We start from the raw sequence: 20077 nt of genomic DNA, 5'->3' as shown, positions 1-20077 counted from the left end.
ACCAGTTGGAGGTGGGTTCCTGCCCAATCTGATATTGGGAAAAAGTGATTGGATAGTGTGACACCACAAACTGGTACTCATAAACATATAGTAGGAATAATAGAGGAACGGCACAACACGAGCTCATAAGAATAAATGTTCAAAAATTTTCATTTTTTGTTGAATACAAATATTTAGTGGAGACCAATCTCCTTTAAGAGTTAAGAAAACACCCATTGGATATTGCATCTTCTGGGCACCAGTATTCAGGACGTCAGGAGTCACGTGCTAGATGAAAGACTTTTGGAATCAATGAGGGTTGCTTGCATCTGACCTTGGGATGTCACTTCCTGCGGAGAGGAAAAAAAAAAAAGTTGTGCGAGTAAACTTGCATGAAAGTCGCATAATAGTTGAACATTGAACACAAGTGCTATTTGTATGGAGGTGGACTAAGATTAAGAGCGGCCAGCCCGTTCAATTAATTTATCCCCTGGCCGCAGTCCGACAGTGACATAGACATGAGGTTGAATTCCTCTTACACTTGCCAATAAAGCCCATGTGCAGCACTGAAGACATTTCCAGACTGTGCAGACTTCACTGAGTCCTCTCTAGTTGATTCCATTTAACCATTTCAGACATTTAACACTTTCCTTTTGGGATGGATTGCTTAATTTTTGTAGAGCCCATTCTTCTGCCAAAAAGATTCTGGCAGCGTGTGACATTCAAAAAAATGTTTCTTTTTCAAATCGCTCATAGTTCGAAAGAACATATTCTATGTCAGTATTCCTGCCAGGATAATGCATTCCGTGTTTGGGAATTATCATTTTTTTTTTTTTAAACCATCATCCAAAAACCAGGAAAAACAAAGCCTCAGCTAGGGACTTTTTGGAACAGAACTCATTCATAATATCTACATATATTATAATAATTATATTATTATTATTATTATTGTTAATTTTGCACATCGCCTTCCTAGTTCATTTTCCTGGTTTATTCCTTGTGAACCCTTTGGCCATGATTTTATTAGGCCTTCACTCCAGAATGCTGACTTTAAGTTGCAAAATAGGGATTTTATGACTTTTTCATTCACTTGTGCAAAAATGTTGCAACTTTTTGCATTTTTACACCACTTGCTCCACTTTTGAAATGTTGGTGGAAAGTGGTTGTGGTTAGCTTTGTTAAAGGGGTATTCCCATCTATGTTAAAGAGGTATCTCCCATCTCTGATAGGTGCAGGTCCCACCTCTGAGACCCACACCTATACTTAGAACAGAGCCTGCAAAGTGCCAGAGGGCGCACCGCACATGTGCAGCCGCCCTCCATTTCTGAGGGAGCGCTAAAAAATTTCTGGTGCACTTCCCGATTGAAATGAATGTGAAGTGCACCACGCAAGCGCAGCCACCGCTTCATTCACTTCTATGAAGCTGGCGGAAATGGCTCTTGGCTATTTTCGGCTTTCCTATATGAATGAATGGAGGGTGGCCATGCATGTGCCAGGCTCCGTTCTAAGTATAAGTGTGGGACCTTCACCTATCAGACATGCCCCCAATGTCCAAGATGGGAACTTTCCTTTAATGAGTTTCACTCCAGATTTATCATTGAGACTTTTTTAAACAGTTGCAAGAAAGTCACAGTCTCACTCCAGTAGAAAGGTGGAGTAGATAAACTTTCTAGACTGAAGTGTTCAGACAAATTTATCAAACAATATGCGACCTTTGATAAATGTGGCATAAAGTATGATAACACAGACTCAAACAAAACTGACTTTACATATTCCCCTAGTGATAAATTCCCCCCTTTATGTTTAATTTCAAAAAGGTATTTATTGAGTTGATCCACTCGGTGGTGCCAGTGTCAACCCTGAGGCCGAGTTCACACGAACGTGTGTGACCCGTGACCGTGCTGCGGCCCGCAAATTGCGGCCTGCAATACACAGCCACAGTTCCGTGTGCATTCCGCATCACGGATGCGGACCCATTCACTTTAATGGGTCCGCAAAACTGGAATTGCGGAACGGCCGCACGGAACGGGACCCCTCGGAAGCACTACGAAGTGCTTCCGTGGGGTTGCGTCCCGTATTTCCGTTCCGCAAAAAAATAGAACATGTCCTATCTTTTTGCAGAACGGGCGGATCGCGGACCCATTAAAGTGAATGGGTCCGCGATCCGATGCGGCTGACCTACGGCCGGCGATCGTGCATTGCACGGTCACGGGTCACACACGTTCGTGTGAACTAGGCCTGACAGTGACCGTGCGGCCCAGATTTCTGCAAATCTCTTTGGTGCAAATTAGCCTGTGAGCTTTGTCTTGAACCTAATATGATGGCGCTTGTGGACTTGTTCTCTAAGGGCTTTGACCAATTAACTTGAATAAGAGGTCACCTTTCAGCATATACAGTGGGTGCCCAACTGAGTCTGGTCCGCGGACCATGTTGTTAGATTGCATGAGGCTGTCTGAACATGCTGGGGGTTGTAATTTTGGAGAGTCACAAGTTGAGGATTACTGATGTAAAGAAAATAATTACTTAAAAATCCAGATGAAATTCAGTAGGGTGGCAATGTAAGGTCGGTAAAGATTCCTCACAAAGATTTCTCACTCAACATTGGTACAAAATATCAGTCTATGCCAGGCATCCTCAAACTGCGGCCCTCCAGCTGTTGTAAAACTACAACTCCCACAATGCCCTGCTGTAGGCTGATACCTGTAGGCTGTTCGGGCATGCTGGGAGTTGTAGTTTTGCAACAGCTGGAGGGCCGCAGTTTGAGGATGTCTGGTCTACACCATGTGATAGATATTCCTGTTCTCTTCACTTTTATCTAACTGCTTATGATACCGTTATAATGTTTATTAAATAAAAAAATACGGATAAGACGCTAATGCTTGAGAAGTGAGAAGATTCCTCAGAAGCTCATTATCACCATTTCTCATTCTAGATATATGAAGAATAAGAGATGAATTTGGAGCAGGACCGGTCCTTTGTGTGCAATGCTCCTGGCTGCTCACAGGTAAGTGCCTGCGATTGTATCAGCAGCTAATGAAATCTGCAGTGGGCTTTGGGAAATATATATATATCTTTCTTGTAAAGCTAACTGCACCTGTAATCAAAGGCAAATTATATTGTTGAAAGGGGTTTCCACAAGAAATATTACTAATACTATACAATGATCGGGGCATGTAAAATGAAGTATTATTACAATATACATGCAACAACAATATTTTATGTTTTTTATGCACATTACGCTGAAATATTGGTCCAACTTCTCTTGCATTCAGCAGTAGACTCCTATGCTCAGTAGCTTCGCTCTACTCTTCCTCCTCTCAGTGCCAGGGCAGAGATCTCATAGAGAAGCAGGTGAAGCGGTCCAGATAACTTTCATTAATGAATTCCTTCTCCTAAATTCATAGAAATATCTAGCCCGGGGTGTAGGGCCCCATAATAAATATGGGCCCCATCCAGTTTTCTAGTACATATGCATTATACCCTCGCAGGCAATGTGGAACACAAAGTGTGACTCTCCAGCTTTCTGACAAATTTACATTTTGTTCTGTAAAATAGAAGACATTTAATTAAAGAAATGCAATAAAAAAGTAGAGTCCACTTTATCCAACTATATTGAAAAAAGGTACCGGTGCTTCATAAATATGGCACTCAATCTGAACAGCATATTTCTCAATGTATTGACATCAGACAACTGCCATAAATACATTGATCTTTCCATACAGCTCTAGCTCTGCGACTTCCCTTATACAGTGTTTTATAAAACTGTCAGCCTAAAGCCACCACTAAGGGGAGCTCAGTGCAATAGAATTTATAGTGCTAAAAATGTAAACATGTAAAAACCTCTTCAATGAGCTCCGCGGCCGCATGATGCAGTGTTTTTTTTGTCAGGAAAAGATGAAGGTGTTCAGTGGCGGCCTGCTTCCATGGAAGGTAGGACACTGTATATAGCTAGACAGTGAAGATGGAAATTGTAGGGCCATTCCATACTATACTGGTATTTTATTAGTATAATTGCTGGGCCTGTGTGTGAGGAGCTATTTTCTGTGCAGGGGAGAAAGACAGGGGAAAGGAGCTTCAGCAACTGTAGGAGCGGGGTTAACAAGAGCTGATTGCAGTGCGCTCCTGGGAGATGCAGGTTACTGATCGTCACATTTGATGAGCTGCTACCTGCCCACAGAAAGGGGCCTGACTAAAGCTGCAAAGGGATGTTGAGTAGCTAAAAAGGGAGAAAATTATACTGGAGAGCAGCATTTTTTTTGCATTGATATAGTTAAAATAACGGTGTTACTCCAGATATTTTTAATAATTTTAAATTTGTGGGACAACCCTTACATGTACAGGGTCTTTAAATATGGCGCCAGCTCAGGAGCGCAACAGGTGCCATAGCTGGCGGCTAATGTCTGCGACCGGCAATAATGCGGATCACAGACATTCAAGCATGTCCATGGCATAAATGCCGAAAACCTAGAAGAGTTTGCGTCCAGATTAATACCGGCTCCCCCGTGCGACAATCGGGGAAGCCAGTCCTTCATTCTAATACACTGAGTCTCGCTGAAGAGACCCAGTGTATTAGAGCTGCAGTTCCTATTGTGGCCTGCAGGTGGCAGGCTAATATAGGATAACAGCAAATTCAGCTTATACCGAAGTGCTGTGGAACTACAGTATATGCTATAAGAAATCTAATTATTAAATAGTGTAGCCTCTTAGAGGGGCTAAAAAAGTAAATATATAATTTAATTTATACTTTATATAAATTAAAAATTAAGTTTGTAAATATAAAAATACATATAACAATTTAAATCACCCCTCTTTCCCTAGAATAAAAGTACATAAACAATAAAAAAATAAACATCATGGGCACCACCGCTGTGGCCAGTGATTGGCTGCAGCGATCATGTGCCTCACATCAAACCAGATGTTGATGCAGGGCGACTTGGGATGTGCAGGGCCAATGGGGCAGCAATGGAGGCAGTACCCAGAGGCGGGGATCAGGTAACTATGATCACCACCATGGGTCCAGCCACTCTGTGGGGTCTGTAAAAAACATCACAATGGTGAACAAACCCTTTAAGGTCTATAGTCAGTTCTTGCACAGGGGCCCTTTGCTCTCAGTGTCTGCTGTTGCTGCTGCTGAAATTGATATATTCTTCCAACAAAACTGTCTGAGGGCAGTTTAAGTTGAAGAGCTGAAAAGATCTCATCTTCCTCCCGAGCACTGCCCTGTTGAGTGACTGTTCTTGCCTATTGTTTTCCAATCAATAGTGACCTCAGAGAACTGCCAAGTATGTGTATGGCCTCTTCTCTCCGTGATTTGTTGTGGTCATCAGGAGAAGGGATTAGCATTGCATAAACACTATTCAAAACAATTACTTTAAGCAGATGTGGCAGATTTATGCACAGAAACTCATTCTCGATGCCAAAAGTGTTCATTTATATTTTATGAGTCAGTGTTGATTGTTAGTGGTTGGTAATGTTCTAGGGATCATTGCTTTTGGCTTTCTAATGGTATATTTGTATGGATATATAGTGTATTACAAGGTACTTAAGTATATTGAAGGGATTAACCAGATTGCCGATCCCTCTGAGTACCGATATTACTGGGGGTTGGCGTTATTTTTGGGGAGACAGCAATGAATAGAGGAAATGCAATGTAAATGCTTTCTTCTCACGGGACGTCTATTGTAGTCAAGGAGTCTCCGTCCTTTTCAATGAGCACCCACCTATCCCTCAATTAGTGTTAGCTCTCAGAAAGAATCCCAACTGAGAGGTTAGTCCTTTGTTAGCTGAACATACTGTCAAGGGCATTGCCATTATCTGGCACCATAGACATGGCCCCTTGGTTCCTAGGCACAGTCACCACCGCATTCGATTAGACCTGTCGTCTCCCCTTCTTCTAGTATCTTCATAGTCTACCAGTACCCTGCATGCCCTAATATAGTGTATAATAAGGGGTTGCTTCTTGCAGAAACCCCTTTTAACTCCCACATCTAGATATAAAAAAACTGTTTTTGACAGCTTCATCCCGATTACAACAAACGGCCACCATTAGCCATTAAGCACTTTAAATGCCCTCACATCTAATAGTAAACTACTGAGCTGCAGTCTCTGGGGCTGACCTCAAAATGGTAGGTACTAAATAAGGCTCCCCATGGCTGTCCTTTGATTTTTCTGTTCCTGTTACAGCTTTCCTTACCTCTGAACCTCCAGAGCTGTTCTGTTTTACTCTGATCCTTGCAGGTGTATGGCAAGAAGGTGCCCACATCTCCTTGAAATGGTGCAGTATTGTTTTTGTCCACACCTTTGCTTGTCTCCTGACTGCACAGATTGCCTGACCCCTCTGTGCTTCATACTAGGTGTCTATGACTCTGCGGGTCAGCTAACAACCACACCAGGACTATGTCAAGAGGTAGCGGCCTGGTGGCTCCTCTGCAGCAAAGTCCAGATCCCTGTTTAGGGGTTAAAGGGTAAATACCAGAGGACTGCCAGGATAACGCCCTTAGAGTAAGCCCTAAGTCAAACTGTTGGTCGGTACAGTGGGTCCATACCCTGTCTGTAACAAATATAATCCTTTCTGGCGTAAATTTAAGCCATTTTCTACACCAAAAACTGGCGTAGAAAATGATAAATGCGACAGGCCTGCCGGCGCACCCGCTTGCACACCCACACCACGCCCACTTTTCTCAGTACTGCGGCGTAAAACGGGGAAAAGTTGCAGATTTTTCAGGAAAACACCTTTGCAACGAAATCTGCGCCTAATATACCCAAAAGTGTCTGTTAGAGTAGCTTCCTCTAATAAAAATGTCGAAGTTACATTAACATGGAGTATATTGGTTGATAAATGACCATTCATTTTATCCGTTTTAATGTTAAGTATATTTTTCATTTTCCATGTCACAAGAACAATGATAAAATCTTGCAGTTTTCACACTGACCACTAGCCCTAAAACATGTTAAAGGAAATGTGTCACCAAAAATGTTGTCTGCCAGTTAAAACCAGATAATAGCACACATCATTTTTTTTTATTAATATCTATTTTTATTTTCTGATTGTAGATTTTTTCATTCTATTTGCTGAACATGATTATGGGGGCGGCCATCTTGTCTGTGCTGTTCTTAGCAGCATTTAGAAAGCATTAATTAAATAGCTTTATGGCAGCCCTATGGTCCATAGACACATTGGTCAGGAGGGGACCGCAGTGACTTCTATGGAAGAGTTTTCTAGGCATGCTCTGTGACCTGTGCAGAGATCACTGTACAAGGGAAGAATAGATGAGCTCTGACAATCACCTATTGTGAATGGTGGATCCTGTCTTATCTGTCATTCTAATCCTGCCTGTAATGATATCACCTCTGTGTACAGATAAGGAGATAACTGCAGTAAAGTGATCTGTACAGACCAAGAAGTGGCGCCTATTATTAGGCTTAGTGGCCAGTGAAAAAACTGAAGGATTTTATGGGTTTTGTTTAATTATAGAAGTGACATGGAAGATTAAAAATAACATCATCAAAAATATGTTAAACATAAAAACATGATTTAAACAGTAGGTCATTTACTGATGACACATTTTTCTTTACTTGATTCATAAAACATTTTTGTAGGGGTTATCCCAATGATTAAAATACAAAAAATAAAAATTTGACATAGGGGTGATTTATAAAACTGGTATAAAGTAGAACTGGAGTAAATCAAAAATAGGGTCCGCTCACCTTTGTCCCCTCAGGGCAGGTGCTCTAGTCCAAAAATTGAGACACCCCTCAAAGCAAATTATTAATAGAAAAATAGGTTGGACTGGCACTCATATAAGGAATAACACGGTTTATTACGTATGAATAAAATGTGAAATGTAATTTTCTTCACCTGTCACAAATAAAATACGAATAAAATACAATGAATACACTATTCAAACCTAAAAGCTTATTAAATCACAAGAAAAAATAAAAATTATAAAAATTGCAGGAACCGCAGGCACCAACCGTTCACAGAATTCAATGGTTCTGGTTGTATATCCAATGATCAATGGTGCCACCGGTTACCGCAAACCCATATGGTATTAAAACAACAGTTTTGTTTCCATGTATTATTCCAACTTCAAAATTCCACAAGTTAGGAGATCTCAGATGCGCAAAGTTCAGAGCTTTCAATATATTGGTACTAGTATTTGAAAGGTATAGCAACTTTTCAATATAATAATGTGTCTTTATCCTCAATGTTGCAAGACAACGTTTAATAGTCAGTGTTTAAGATGAATCGATAGTTCCTGCACAGCAAATTTTCAGGAAGACAGTGTAGCAATTTCCACAGCTGGCACTGTTCAAACAAATTGTCCGCTGTTTATAGTTACCCGCAGAGATATTTTCTTTAGGTGGGAAGCTGTTATTTAATCCACTATATAATGCGGTTCTATTATTTTCTTGTATGGTAGCAGCGATGATCGCTGTGGTAAGTGTCACTTCAGTGAAAAGGTTGTAAGTTTTCCCACAGGTGTGGGCTTACCTCCGCCTGCGCTCTGCTTAAGGCCGCTCGGTGTGCCGGCGTCCCGGCTGCGGTATTCGCGTCCCTCGTGTCTCTTCACTGCTGCTTCTCACGTGGTGTACTTACGTGAGGTATGCAGTCGCTTGTTTCTGAGCGCTAGCGGGATGACGTAATCACTCTTTTACGATGCGTGTCCAGGAAATCTTTCTCTTTGTATAAGTGCACTTATTCTCCAAGATAGGATTCGGGGTCTTTTAGTCTGGGGTATTACCCAGATGCTCACCAAACGCGTTTCGGGGAGACGCTGTCCCCTTCCTCAGTAGAACTGGCTTAGAACTGGCTTAGTTGCCCATAGCAACCAATCAGATTCCTCCTGTAAAAAAAAAAAAAAAAAAAAAAGTGGAATCTGATTGGTTGCTAAGGGCAACACTAAGCCAGTTCTACTTCACACTAGTTTGATAAATCTCCCCCAAAGTATTTACCAAGTAACTGAAATGTTGTTAAAAGTAGAATTAGGCTTATTTCACCCTGCCGGCAGTAGTTCCGACAGGCTGCCAGAGCTATCTGGATCCGGCATTGCCAGATGTTACCGGAATGCCCATCGTCCCCTCTGACTATAATCGGTTGGAGATCCAGCCGCTACCCAGCAAATACAGTATACTGGGATTTGGCCGGACAAAAAACAATGCACGCCTCCGGAACTACTGCCAGCAGTGTGAAACAGGCTTTGTTTTATGAATTTATGGACGATTACAACATGGGGTTTGCTAAGATTTTGATACTCATGACCTATCCTCAGGACAGGGTAAAATGGTGCCTGAAAGCAGCAGCAATGACCTTGAAGATGTCAGCTCACCCTTGACCTCAGATCCATTCGGTCATTAGAATAGCATACAAAATCCAGATTGACGGCAGCACCTCCATACAAAAAGGTTCTTTATTCACAGTGGGTCCATGAAAAGCATGTGTACAAACGCACCAGTAAAAAATGCAACGTTTCGGCTTCATGGCAGCCTTTCTCAAGCATAACATGAAGTGAAATACAGAGGTTTAAATAGTGCTGGATTTTGTATGCTATCCTCAGGATAGGTCATCAGTATCTGATCGGTGGGGGCCCGACGCCCGGGACCCCCGCCTCCTGTGAGAACCACCGCCTTCTTGCAGATCGCCAAGCGCAGCACCGTATATTGTATAGCAGCTGTGCTTAGAATCGCACTCAACTCAGATACCAAGCACAGCCGCTATACAATGTACGCTGTTGGGCTTAGTGAGCATGGAGCTGGATCCATTCTTATTCAGCAGCTCTCCATTTTGGCTCACAAAGGGTTGTCCAAGCTGGACAGGGGTTATCTTTATGAAACCGCCTCTTTAATGCTGAACAGGTACTGGATGATTCCTACATTTTTCCCCAGACTGGCAGGTCAACTTCTTTACTGTTAGTATCCAACAAATAGGTGATCAGTTAGAGAACCTGCAATTTATCCTGTTTTGCAAACTATTTCTATCCTCCTTGTAATAACAATTCTGGAGCATCTATTCCTTTACTGTGTCGTAGCTCTATTATTCCTGCAAGAAGTTATGATTTGCTAGCAGTTTGGAATGAAGGTCCATCCGGGTGTTAGCAGTTGGGGTAACAGTCTGACCCTATACAATCAATGCTGCCAGGGGCAGACTGTGCAGGGAGACACCCACCAACTAGTAACACCCATCTGGACCTTCATTGCAAACTGCTAGTAATCTGTTCACTAAATAATGGAATGGCACAACATACAGTTATAAGAATAGATGCTCCAGAATTGTTATTACATGGGGAATGCAAGTAGTTACTAAAACAGACAAGTCAGGAGAGGGGACGGGTCCTCTTTAAGTAGGCATGTCATGTGAGCGAGCAGAGCCCCCATTGTAAGTAACGTCTAGTTACTTATTCATGCCCTAGATGTCTTAATGGATCCTGTTACCTTTACCGCTCGGTTTGTGTTGTATTGCTACTCTTTGCCAGGGATTTATTACACATTTATGTTTTGTGTGTTCCAGCGATTCCCCACAGAGGATCACCTGATGATTCACAGGCACAAGCACGAGATGACCTTGAAGTTTCCTTCAATAAAGAATGATAACCTGTTGTCAGGTAACATACAATCTTCTAGTCTCACATGTTCCAAAAATATCTTATGAAAAGTTCAAAAACCGAACCTTAAATAAAATAGAAACTTTGATGGTTAAGGCTGGGTTCACACATTACTGATTAGCTGCCGATTTTCTGCAGCATTTCTGCTTCTAAGGCTGGATTCACACGTCCGTGAAACACGGTCCGTGTGATACCGGCCTGGATTTCTTCTGAGTGCAGGAGCGCACGGCGTCATTGGTTGCTATGACGCCATGCGCTTCCTGCTGCCGCCGCAGTACAGTAGTACACTCGTATGATCTAATGACGCCGTGCGCTCCTGCACTCAGAAGAAATCCAGGCCGGTATCACATGGACCGTGTTTCACGGACGTGTGAATCCAGCCTAATTTGCCTCCGAAAAAAAAACACACCAAAGGGTGTGTGCACACTCTGCAGATTTAGCTGCAATAAAGCTTCAGATTGTACTCAGTGTCATTCTTTACATTGAAATCTGCTGTATAAATTGACATGCTGCAGATTTCAAATCTGCAATACCACAGCTTTTCTGCTGCTTTTTTTTTAACGCAGCATGTAGATGAGAGTTCTGAAATTTGGTCGTGTGCATGAGGCCTGAAAGAAAGTGCAATGTAATGTTGCCCAAGGACAGTGGCGGTCTTTACCACCATGCAAATGCCCACAGGCAGGTCAGACACAACTTTCAACTCCTAAGGACACAGATACAGTTGTGAACAGATAGGGAAGGCATAGGAAGAAGGCATGATAGGATTCAGGAGCCAGGCAGTAGTCATGTCAGGCCCCCTCCCGTATTCACTGAGGCCCCTATCACCTATGAAGCTGCAACCTGTAAAGCAGCTCAAACTCCGTCCCCTGTCCCAAGAGGCTCCACAGTGAGGAATCTTCATCTGGGCAGGTAACATCTACATCAACAGAGAGATCACTGTGTTATCAGTACTCAGAAACCTATCACTGTGATATCTGTAGTGCTACATGGGACTGCAGGTGATATGTACTACATTATCTGTACTCAGGAAGTTATCACTGTGTTATCCATGGTCTTACATAGGACTGCAGGTAACATCTACTACAATATCAGTACTTGTATATCTATTTTTATGTAGAGGCAGAATCTAAGTGTTTCCTGAATAGTGTCCCCAAAATGACTTTGATTACAGACATAACTTTGCTTGGGGCTTCAGAAATCCCAAGTCCGCCCCTGCTGGGGGGCAGCGCTATAGGGGATTCAGGGGTAAAATTCACACTAAGATCCTGGTGCTTGAAGGTGCCTAAAGTTCCCTCTGCCACATAAGCAGACACCAGTATTATAACATGACACATGGTAGGTCGGGTCTTTGTAGAGCCGGGTTCACATCAGCGTTATAGGTTCCATTATAACAGAGTTATAACGAAATATAAGAGAATTCTAGGATGGAATGCAAAATGGTAGCCTTTAAGAGGCATTTCGTTTTGCTCCGTCCTAATACATGTCTATGGGGTTGTTGACAGGACAATTTTCTCCGGCATGTATAACAGAAACAAACGGAATCGTTATGTGCCCCCATAGACATGTATTAGGACAGAGCTTTGTAGTCCATCCTAGAATTCTGTTATATTCCGTTCTACAGATGTAGCAGGGTTAACACACAAACTTTTAACTCAAATGTCTTAACTCATCGTGTTATCTTGAAACAAAAGCCATTGGAAAGCAATTGAAGGTGTTTGCTTAACGCATTTAGTTTAGATAACACGTCTCATAAAGCATGAGTGTTAACTCTACTACATCCATAACTCTGTTATAACTGGACCTATAACGGAAATCAATAACGCCAATGTGAACCCGCCCTTACAGATTTTGTTTTGGGGCTCAAGAGCTTCTAGTTAAACTTCTGATGATGCTCATGCACAGATAAATGTAATGCTAAAATTAGCGGAATTCACTGACAGTTCTATGTTTATGGCAGCATTCTGACTGTTCCCTCATGGCAGATATCACAGACATGCTAAATTTCAACATGCCACTCCATTAGTTCTGCTAGAAGATAAGTCAATTCCAGAGGTGTCTGACAGATACTTGTCTCCCCCTCCCTATTCTCCTCTGAGCAGAGCACACATTTAGGCTACATGCACACGAACATTGTTTGTTTGGTCGTCCATTCCGTTTTTTTTTGCAGATAGGATTAATTTCCCATTCATTTCAATGGGTCCGCCAAAAATGCGGACAGCACACAGTGTGCTGTCCGCATCAGTATGTCCGTTCTTTAGCCCCACAAAAAAAAAAAATAGAACATGTCCTATTCTTGTCCGTTTTAGGCTACATGCACACGACCGTTGTGTGTTTTGCGGTCCGCAAATCGCAGACCCGCAAAACACGGATGGCGTTCGTGTGCGTTCCGCAATTTGCGGAACGGCACGGGCAGCCTTTAATATAACTGCCTATTCTTGTCCGCAAAGCGCAGACAAGAATAGGACATGTTATATTTTTGTTGGGCGGATCCACGGAACGGAGCAACAGATGCGGACGCGCTGACCGCATCTTTTGTGGTCCCATTGAAGTGAATGTGTCCGCATCTGAGCCGCCAAAACTGCGGCTTGGATGCGGACCAAAACAACGGTCGTTTGCATGAGGCTTTAGGCATTGTTACAATGGATCTCCCCAATAAAAAAGGATGTCATCCGTTTTTTTTTGCGGATATGCAATTTTCGGACCGCAAAACACATAGGGTCGTGTGCATGTAGCCTGCCTTACATTCATGGAGCAGTCTGGGGAGGGCATGTTTTGTAAATGGCTTTCTATGCTTGTCAGTTGTATTACTGTGGTCACAGCATGCACCCTATGCACCCATTTCTAGACATTCCCTTCAGTGTACTTTCCTTATCCCTCTGTAATCAGCAGGTGAATCCACAGTGAAAAGTGAGTAACATGTAAGTATTTTATTTAATAGTCATGCCTTTTGTCCTACATAGGGGGCAGTATACGCAGTAGAATCAAAGTAGTTAACTCTCCAACCAGTATTATTTTAATTAAAATACTTGGAAAAACGCTCTTCTAACAACAGCATCGAGAAGATACTGTGCCACGCTGAGCCACTTTTCAATATTGTTATGAACAAGACACATATTTTAGTGCAAAATTCTTCTTATGTATGAGAGCCATGAGTTGATCGAAGGAAGAGAAGTGCGTCCAGCATGTTGTGACTTCAGCTAAATATATTAGGTAGCCTTTGTCATGCTGATAAATGTGGTGAGGCGTGAAGTACCAGCTGGGGTGCAAGAAAAAATGCAACATCTAATAATACACAGCTACATATCTAAATATGATATTATAGGGGCGCTTCAGCCCCTTAGGGACCTGCCTGTTTTGGGCCTTAGTGACCAAAATATTTATTTCTTTACATTTATTTATTTTTGCATTCCAAGAGCTATAACTTATTTACTTTTCCATAGATGTAGCTGTATGAGGGGCTGTTTTTTTGTAAGACAAGTTGTAGTTTTTAATGGAATCATTTTGGGGAACGCATAGCTTACTGATAAACTTGTATTGTCTCTTTTTGGGAGGATGGTAAAAAAAAGCAGTACCAGCAATGAGTTTTTTTGTTAAAAACTTTGCAGCATTCAGTTTCTTGGAGATGTTTTTTTTATCTAATACAACATTATGTAATTTTTTAACCATTTATAAGTCCCACAAGGGGACTTTGACAGATGATCTTGTGATCGCTTCTATAATACAATGTACTGCTTATGCAGTACAGTGTGTTATACTGTCACTGCTATACTAACAGGCACCATCAGACAGCATCAGAAAGGCCTAGCCTGATATGAATATACTGCAGGCAGGTGTGGGGCCTTCATTAGGCTCCAGGCTGGCATCTGTTGGGAGACAGAGGGTACCCTCTCTCTCTAAACCACTTAGATGCAACAGTTGCTATTGACCACTGCATTTAAGGGGTTAAATATCTCACATTGTTGCTTCTGTTGATCCAGTGTATTGGCGGTCACTAGCAGGTTAAAGGGATATTCCCATCATGATGAATGTAGGATAAGTGAAGTTCTCACCTCTTGTGATCCAGAAAGTGACTTAACATTAGTTTTTCCTTTACCTACATTTATTTTCCAGTGAAATGGTTCCATGATATTGTCCACAATTCCATGATTCCTTTTTAAGAACAGCACCTTTTATTTTGTCACTTTTTGCGTTTATTTTGCATATTTTGTTATCATTTATTTTCAGAGTAAAAAGCAACCTCACAGTCTTAGGCCTAGTTCACACAAACGGATGGCTTTTATAGTTTTTTTGCGGTCCATTTTTCACAGTTCCGTTGTGTTTCCGTTTCCTTTCCGTTTTTCTGTTCCGTTTTTCCGTATGCCATGTACAGTATACAGTAATTACATAGAAAAAATTGGGCTGGGCATAACGGATACGGAAGACATACGGATGCATTTCCGTATGTGTTCCGTTTTTTTTTGCGGACCCATTGACTTGAATGGAGCCACGGAACGTGATTTGCGGCCAAATATAGGACATGTTCTATCTTTCAACGGAACGGAAAAACGGAAATACGGAAACGGAATGCATACGGAGTATATTCCGTTTTTTTTTGCGGAACCATTGAAATGAATGGTTCCGTATACCGACCGTATACGGAACACAAAAAAACGGCCCGTACACTCGCAAAAAAAACTTTGATTTTAACCCTTTCGTTCAGGCAAAGTTAAGATGCTTAGCAATTTTTTTTATTCAAGGCTCTCTTAATAAGCAGACTCCATATCACAGTAGTGTCATGTTGCTGATTTCAATGCTCCAAGCTGCTTCATTACTTCAGGGTTTATGGTTGATCTGTATTGATTTGTATTGGTAAGACTGGGCAAATCAATCATGAATGCATAGTATCTACAGTATCTCCAAATTAAGTAAAAAAATAAAAAAAAACTAATTGAGTGATGGGCAAAATACTTTGTTAAAGAGGACATGTCACCTCTCCTGGCATGAAATAATTCTGGAGTGTTGTGCCCCTCCTATGTTATTCCTACTTTACATTTATCAATAAATTGCTAAGCAGGTGATGCCTGACACTGGCAGCAATGATTGGACAGTGTCTGACTATGCAGTGACACACTCCCTGCTGGTAAATCCCAGTTGTCAATGTATTCATTAACTTCTAGTAGGAATAACAGAGGGACAATTATAAGAAAAGATGTTCTAGAATAGTCATTTTCTGTGAAATACAAATATTGAATATAAAAGACATGTCAGTAGAGGTGAGAGGTCCTCTAATGAGAGGACATTGGAGAATGTCCAGAATGATTTAAAGGGAACCTGTCACCGGGATTTTGTGTATAGAGCTGAGGACGTGGGCTGCTAGATGGCCGCTAGCACATCCGCAATACCCAGTCCCCATAGCTCTGTGTGCTTTTATTGTGTAAAAAGAACCGATTTGATACATATGCAATTTAACCTGAGATGAGTCCTGTACATGAGATGAGTCAGGGACAGGAATCCTCTCAGGGTAATTTGCATATGTATCAAATCTGTTTTTTTACACAATAAAAGCACACCGAGCTATGGGGACTGGGTATTGCGGATGTGCTAGTGGCCATCTAGCAACCCATGTCCTCAGCTCTATACACAAAATCCCGGTGACAGGTTCCCTTTAAGCTGGCAAAAACAAACCAGTAGCTTATATGGGTTTTCATGAACAAGTTACTAGGTAATGTAATAAAATAATAAAAATAAACATTACTCATCTGATAAATCTTCCCCCTCCCCCCCTTTCTATAGTCACAGCTCCAGCGCTCCCTGCTGGTCTTTGCTCACAGTGCTACAGAGCTCGTCCATGATGGATACAAGCTCATCACATTTTTTAAGCTATATAGAGACCAGGGGGCACACTGAAATAAATTGGAGTGCCGGTCAATACTCCATATAACCAATAGAGCATAGCAAAAAAACTGGCCGCGCATCAAAAGTATTTAAAAAAAAATCAAACATTATTAAACACCACAAAGTTAAAATACTGTATACAATAGAACCTTACGTAGGACCAATATTCATACTTACATAAAAATTTGCAAAATAGTCCAAGAAAAGGACAATAATGTATGCCCAGGCACACTAACGTAAGCTAAATGGCATCACAGACTCTAATCAGACAAGATATACAATGCAAAATGTAGAGCAATAATACCCACGATGAAGCATATAGCGTCCAGGCTTTACAATGCACACATGACCACCCCCAATGAATGAGAGAGGACGGTGTAGATCCACTGCACCGCTGCTACAAGTTAGAGGGCGCAGCATTTGCACGAGCACCGCGACACCATTAAACAGCTGATCAGTGAGGGTGCCAGGAGTGAGACCCCCACCAATCAGATACCAAAGGCCATCAATGTCAAAATCCTGGGAGCCCCCTTTAAAGAGCATGTCAAATTCCCTTCTCATGAGGCATCTACTCTACTGCAGGCAACATGTAGTATGACCTGATCCCCCTTTAGTCAATGGATGGTCCTGAGAGGTGAAACCCTCTTCTATGTCTTCTATATCCTTTAAGAGAGCAGCATAAATAAAACAGATCCCATTTAACAATATGGAAAAAATAATTTCATGTGAACAATGAACATGGTAAAGCATCCTAATCCTCAGACAGACCCAGTGATGTCTATATCTATCGGTCTGATTTCATCTAGGTATGAACGTAACTGACATCAATATTCTTCATAAAATGCTTTGAGTAGAACTAACAGATCTTTTCATTGTTTTAATTGAGATATGTGAGTTTTTTTTTAAGCAATGATTTTGAAGATGTGAAATTGAAAAATACATTTTTGGTCTAGCACTGGTTTACAGGTGCAAATAACCCAACTCTAAACAATATGATAGATAGCACCTATCTGGAACAGGTGTAAATTGAATTATAGTTTTGTTGAATTTCATAAAATTCCAGAATTCACTTCTGCCGTCTTCATTCCTATTTTTGCTAATTTATTGTGAATGGTAATAAGTAAAACATTGACTTAATGACATATTCAAAACACAGCATTATCTTTTTTTTATCTTTTCTTTATCTTTTTTATTTATTTATTTTACACATGTAAATGCCCAGTAGGCACCCTAACACTGGCCACTGGCACCAGTCTGGTCTGTTATACTAAGTGACAATTGGGGTTTAGCACTTGGTGTTGGCCAGACTCTGGAAAACCTGGGGTCCTCCATCCTTAACTCTCCCTAATCCGTTCTTCTTGTAGGTGCGGGTCCCAGAGGTGGTACCCGCACCTATCAGACAATGGGGGCATATCCTAGCGATATGCCCCCATTGTATGTGATGGGAATACCCCTTAAAGACCCGCGTCTAGAACGCTGGTCTTAATAAATGTAAACCCAAGTGTCTAAAGAGAGATGAAACTTTTCAGAGCTACATGGATGAATCCAGTGATGCTCTTTAATGTAGACCTGGTGTCACCATTGATCTGTTTATGCACAAATCCTTTTTGAAGCTTTATTGTGTGACCATTTGCTGGAGTGGTGACAAATATCTATTCTATCAGTGATGACATCAAGAATATTAAATATAGGATAGAAAAAATTATGAACATTATGAAAAGTGATAGGGATAATGCTACTTTCATTTACAATAGATCCTTACTGGCCTTACTCAGGATCCATTCACACTGTGTCCATTGTATGTACCAAGAAGAACTCTCGACGTATTCGCCAAATGTGTCACCTCAGATAGACCGCTAGAGATAATTAGATTAATTGATTGGTGTTATATATTCAATAATTCATAATGTTGCATACACCCCATAATAAAAATATTGTTCCACAGACCAGACGCCGACTCCAACTCGTTTCTTGAAAAACTGTGAGGAAGTGGGGCTCTTCAATGACATTGACTTGGAGCATGAATTTCGAAGTGCGCAAGAAGAAGAAAACAGCAAAAGGGTAAGAGCCTGAAAGGGAATCTGTCACCTATCATTTTTCTCCTAATTAAAACCAAATTAGTTTATAATCTGTTTTAAACTTTTACTTTATAATCAGTTTTTATTTTTTTATTTTTAGATTTTTTGAATTATTTTACTCAACATTATTACGGGGAAGCCGTCTTGACTAAAATTTTGTTAACAATATTTAAAGATATGATAGCCGCGTGGGTCATAGCCTAGAGAGCGCTCATTGATTTCTGTGACCCAGTTCTCTAGGCATTCTCTGTAGCCTGTGCAGAAATCACTGCACAGGGAGGGGGAGTAGATAAGCTGTGAACATTACCTATTGTGACAGGTGGAACTTACATTCTGTATATATGGGTGTATCTATTGTGACTGTTGCATCCTATCTTATTTATGTATAGGTATTAGCTTTCTTTGTTATCCTGCCTGTGATGATAATCAGATAACCGATGAAGCATGATCTATAATCTACACAGTACAAGTAGCCTCGCCGACATATTATTAGGCTTTAGTGGCCTGTGCAAAAACTGCAGGATTTTAGGATTAAAAAATTTATATATATGTAGAAAGTGACTTGGAAAACGTGTAAAGAAAAATCACCAAAAATTCAAAAGAATGATGTATAGCATAAAAATTTGATTAAAATAATTGATTATTTTCTGATGACTAATTCCCTTTACTTTATTCATCTTAAAGCCATCTAACATAAGATTTTTTATCTTCATGCACCTTAAAGGGGTTGTCTGAGATAATACAAAAATCTCGGAAACCCATCTAATGTGTTAAATTTAAAAAAAGTCACATACTCACCCCTTACTCCACCGCTGTTCTCTGTGGTGCTTCTCCGGTATACCCCCACAGACAGTTTTTTTTTCCGCCAGCAGTGGTCACATACCAGTACTAACTGCTGTGGTATATACAGTTAGGCGCCTGGATTCGGCAGATCACTGTCCTAATCTGTAGACTGTTGAGGACAGTGATTGGCGGTCACGCACTGTATCCAGACACATCACCTGGGAGTCTCGGAGGAGCGCGGCAGAGAACCGCACAGAGGTAAGGGGTAAGTATATGATGATTTCTTATTTTGGAATGCCCATTTTATAGTCTGCACGGGAAGGAGACAATATCCACAGGGGTCAGAAAGCCAGAGCCAGCAGGCGGTGGGAACAACAGGTCATACAGTAAGTGTTTCAAAGTGTCAGGAGTTTGGAAAGCTTGAAGGTGGGAAACCCCTTTAATGTGAATGAGGAATGGCAAGAAGGATGAGCCTTGGTGAGGTGTGAAGAAGAGTGATACATTATATCAGCTGCTGTAGTAGATCAGGTTGGTAAAATTCAGATAGCATTGTGAAAACGAAGAACCTGCGCCTCGCCTAAGCTCACTCTGTGTGGAAAATGCAAAACATTGAGGGCTGAATACTGTGTTCACTTTGCTACAGGTGGTTAATATATGGCTCTTGTATGACTGCTGGAGATGAACATGAACACATGGATTGGTTTTCATTCATCCAAACCTTTGCATGCTTAAAGTAAGCCTGCAACTGGAACAGGTTACATG

General features: G+C 41.3%; 1 protein-coding gene across 2 annotated transcripts in view; it reads left to right on the top strand.

Annotated features, from left to right (window-relative positions):
• Positions 1 to 20077, top strand: part of CREB5 (cAMP responsive element binding protein 5) — a 506504-nt gene that overhangs the window by 121449 nt on the left and 364978 nt on the right. For both annotated transcript variants that reach the window (XM_044293077.1, XM_044293078.1), the window contains exons 2-4: positions 2912 to 2983; positions 10487 to 10580; positions 18400 to 18515. In XM_044293077.1, the coding sequence (XP_044149012.1) occupies positions 2930 to 2983; positions 10487 to 10580; positions 18400 to 18515 (264 nt within the window). In that variant the 5' untranslated portion in view covers positions 2912 to 2929. The remainder of the gene's footprint in view (positions 1 to 2911; positions 2984 to 10486; positions 10581 to 18399; positions 18516 to 20077) is intronic.

This window comes from Bufo gargarizans, chromosome 5, assembly GCF_014858855.1.
Source record: "Bufo gargarizans isolate SCDJY-AF-19 chromosome 5, ASM1485885v1, whole genome shotgun sequence".
Lineage (NCBI taxonomy): Eukaryota > Metazoa > Chordata > Amphibia > Anura > Bufonidae > Bufo > Bufo gargarizans.
The sequence above is the reverse complement of the archived record's forward strand: the minus strand, read 5'-3'. Positions and strand labels throughout refer to the sequence as shown.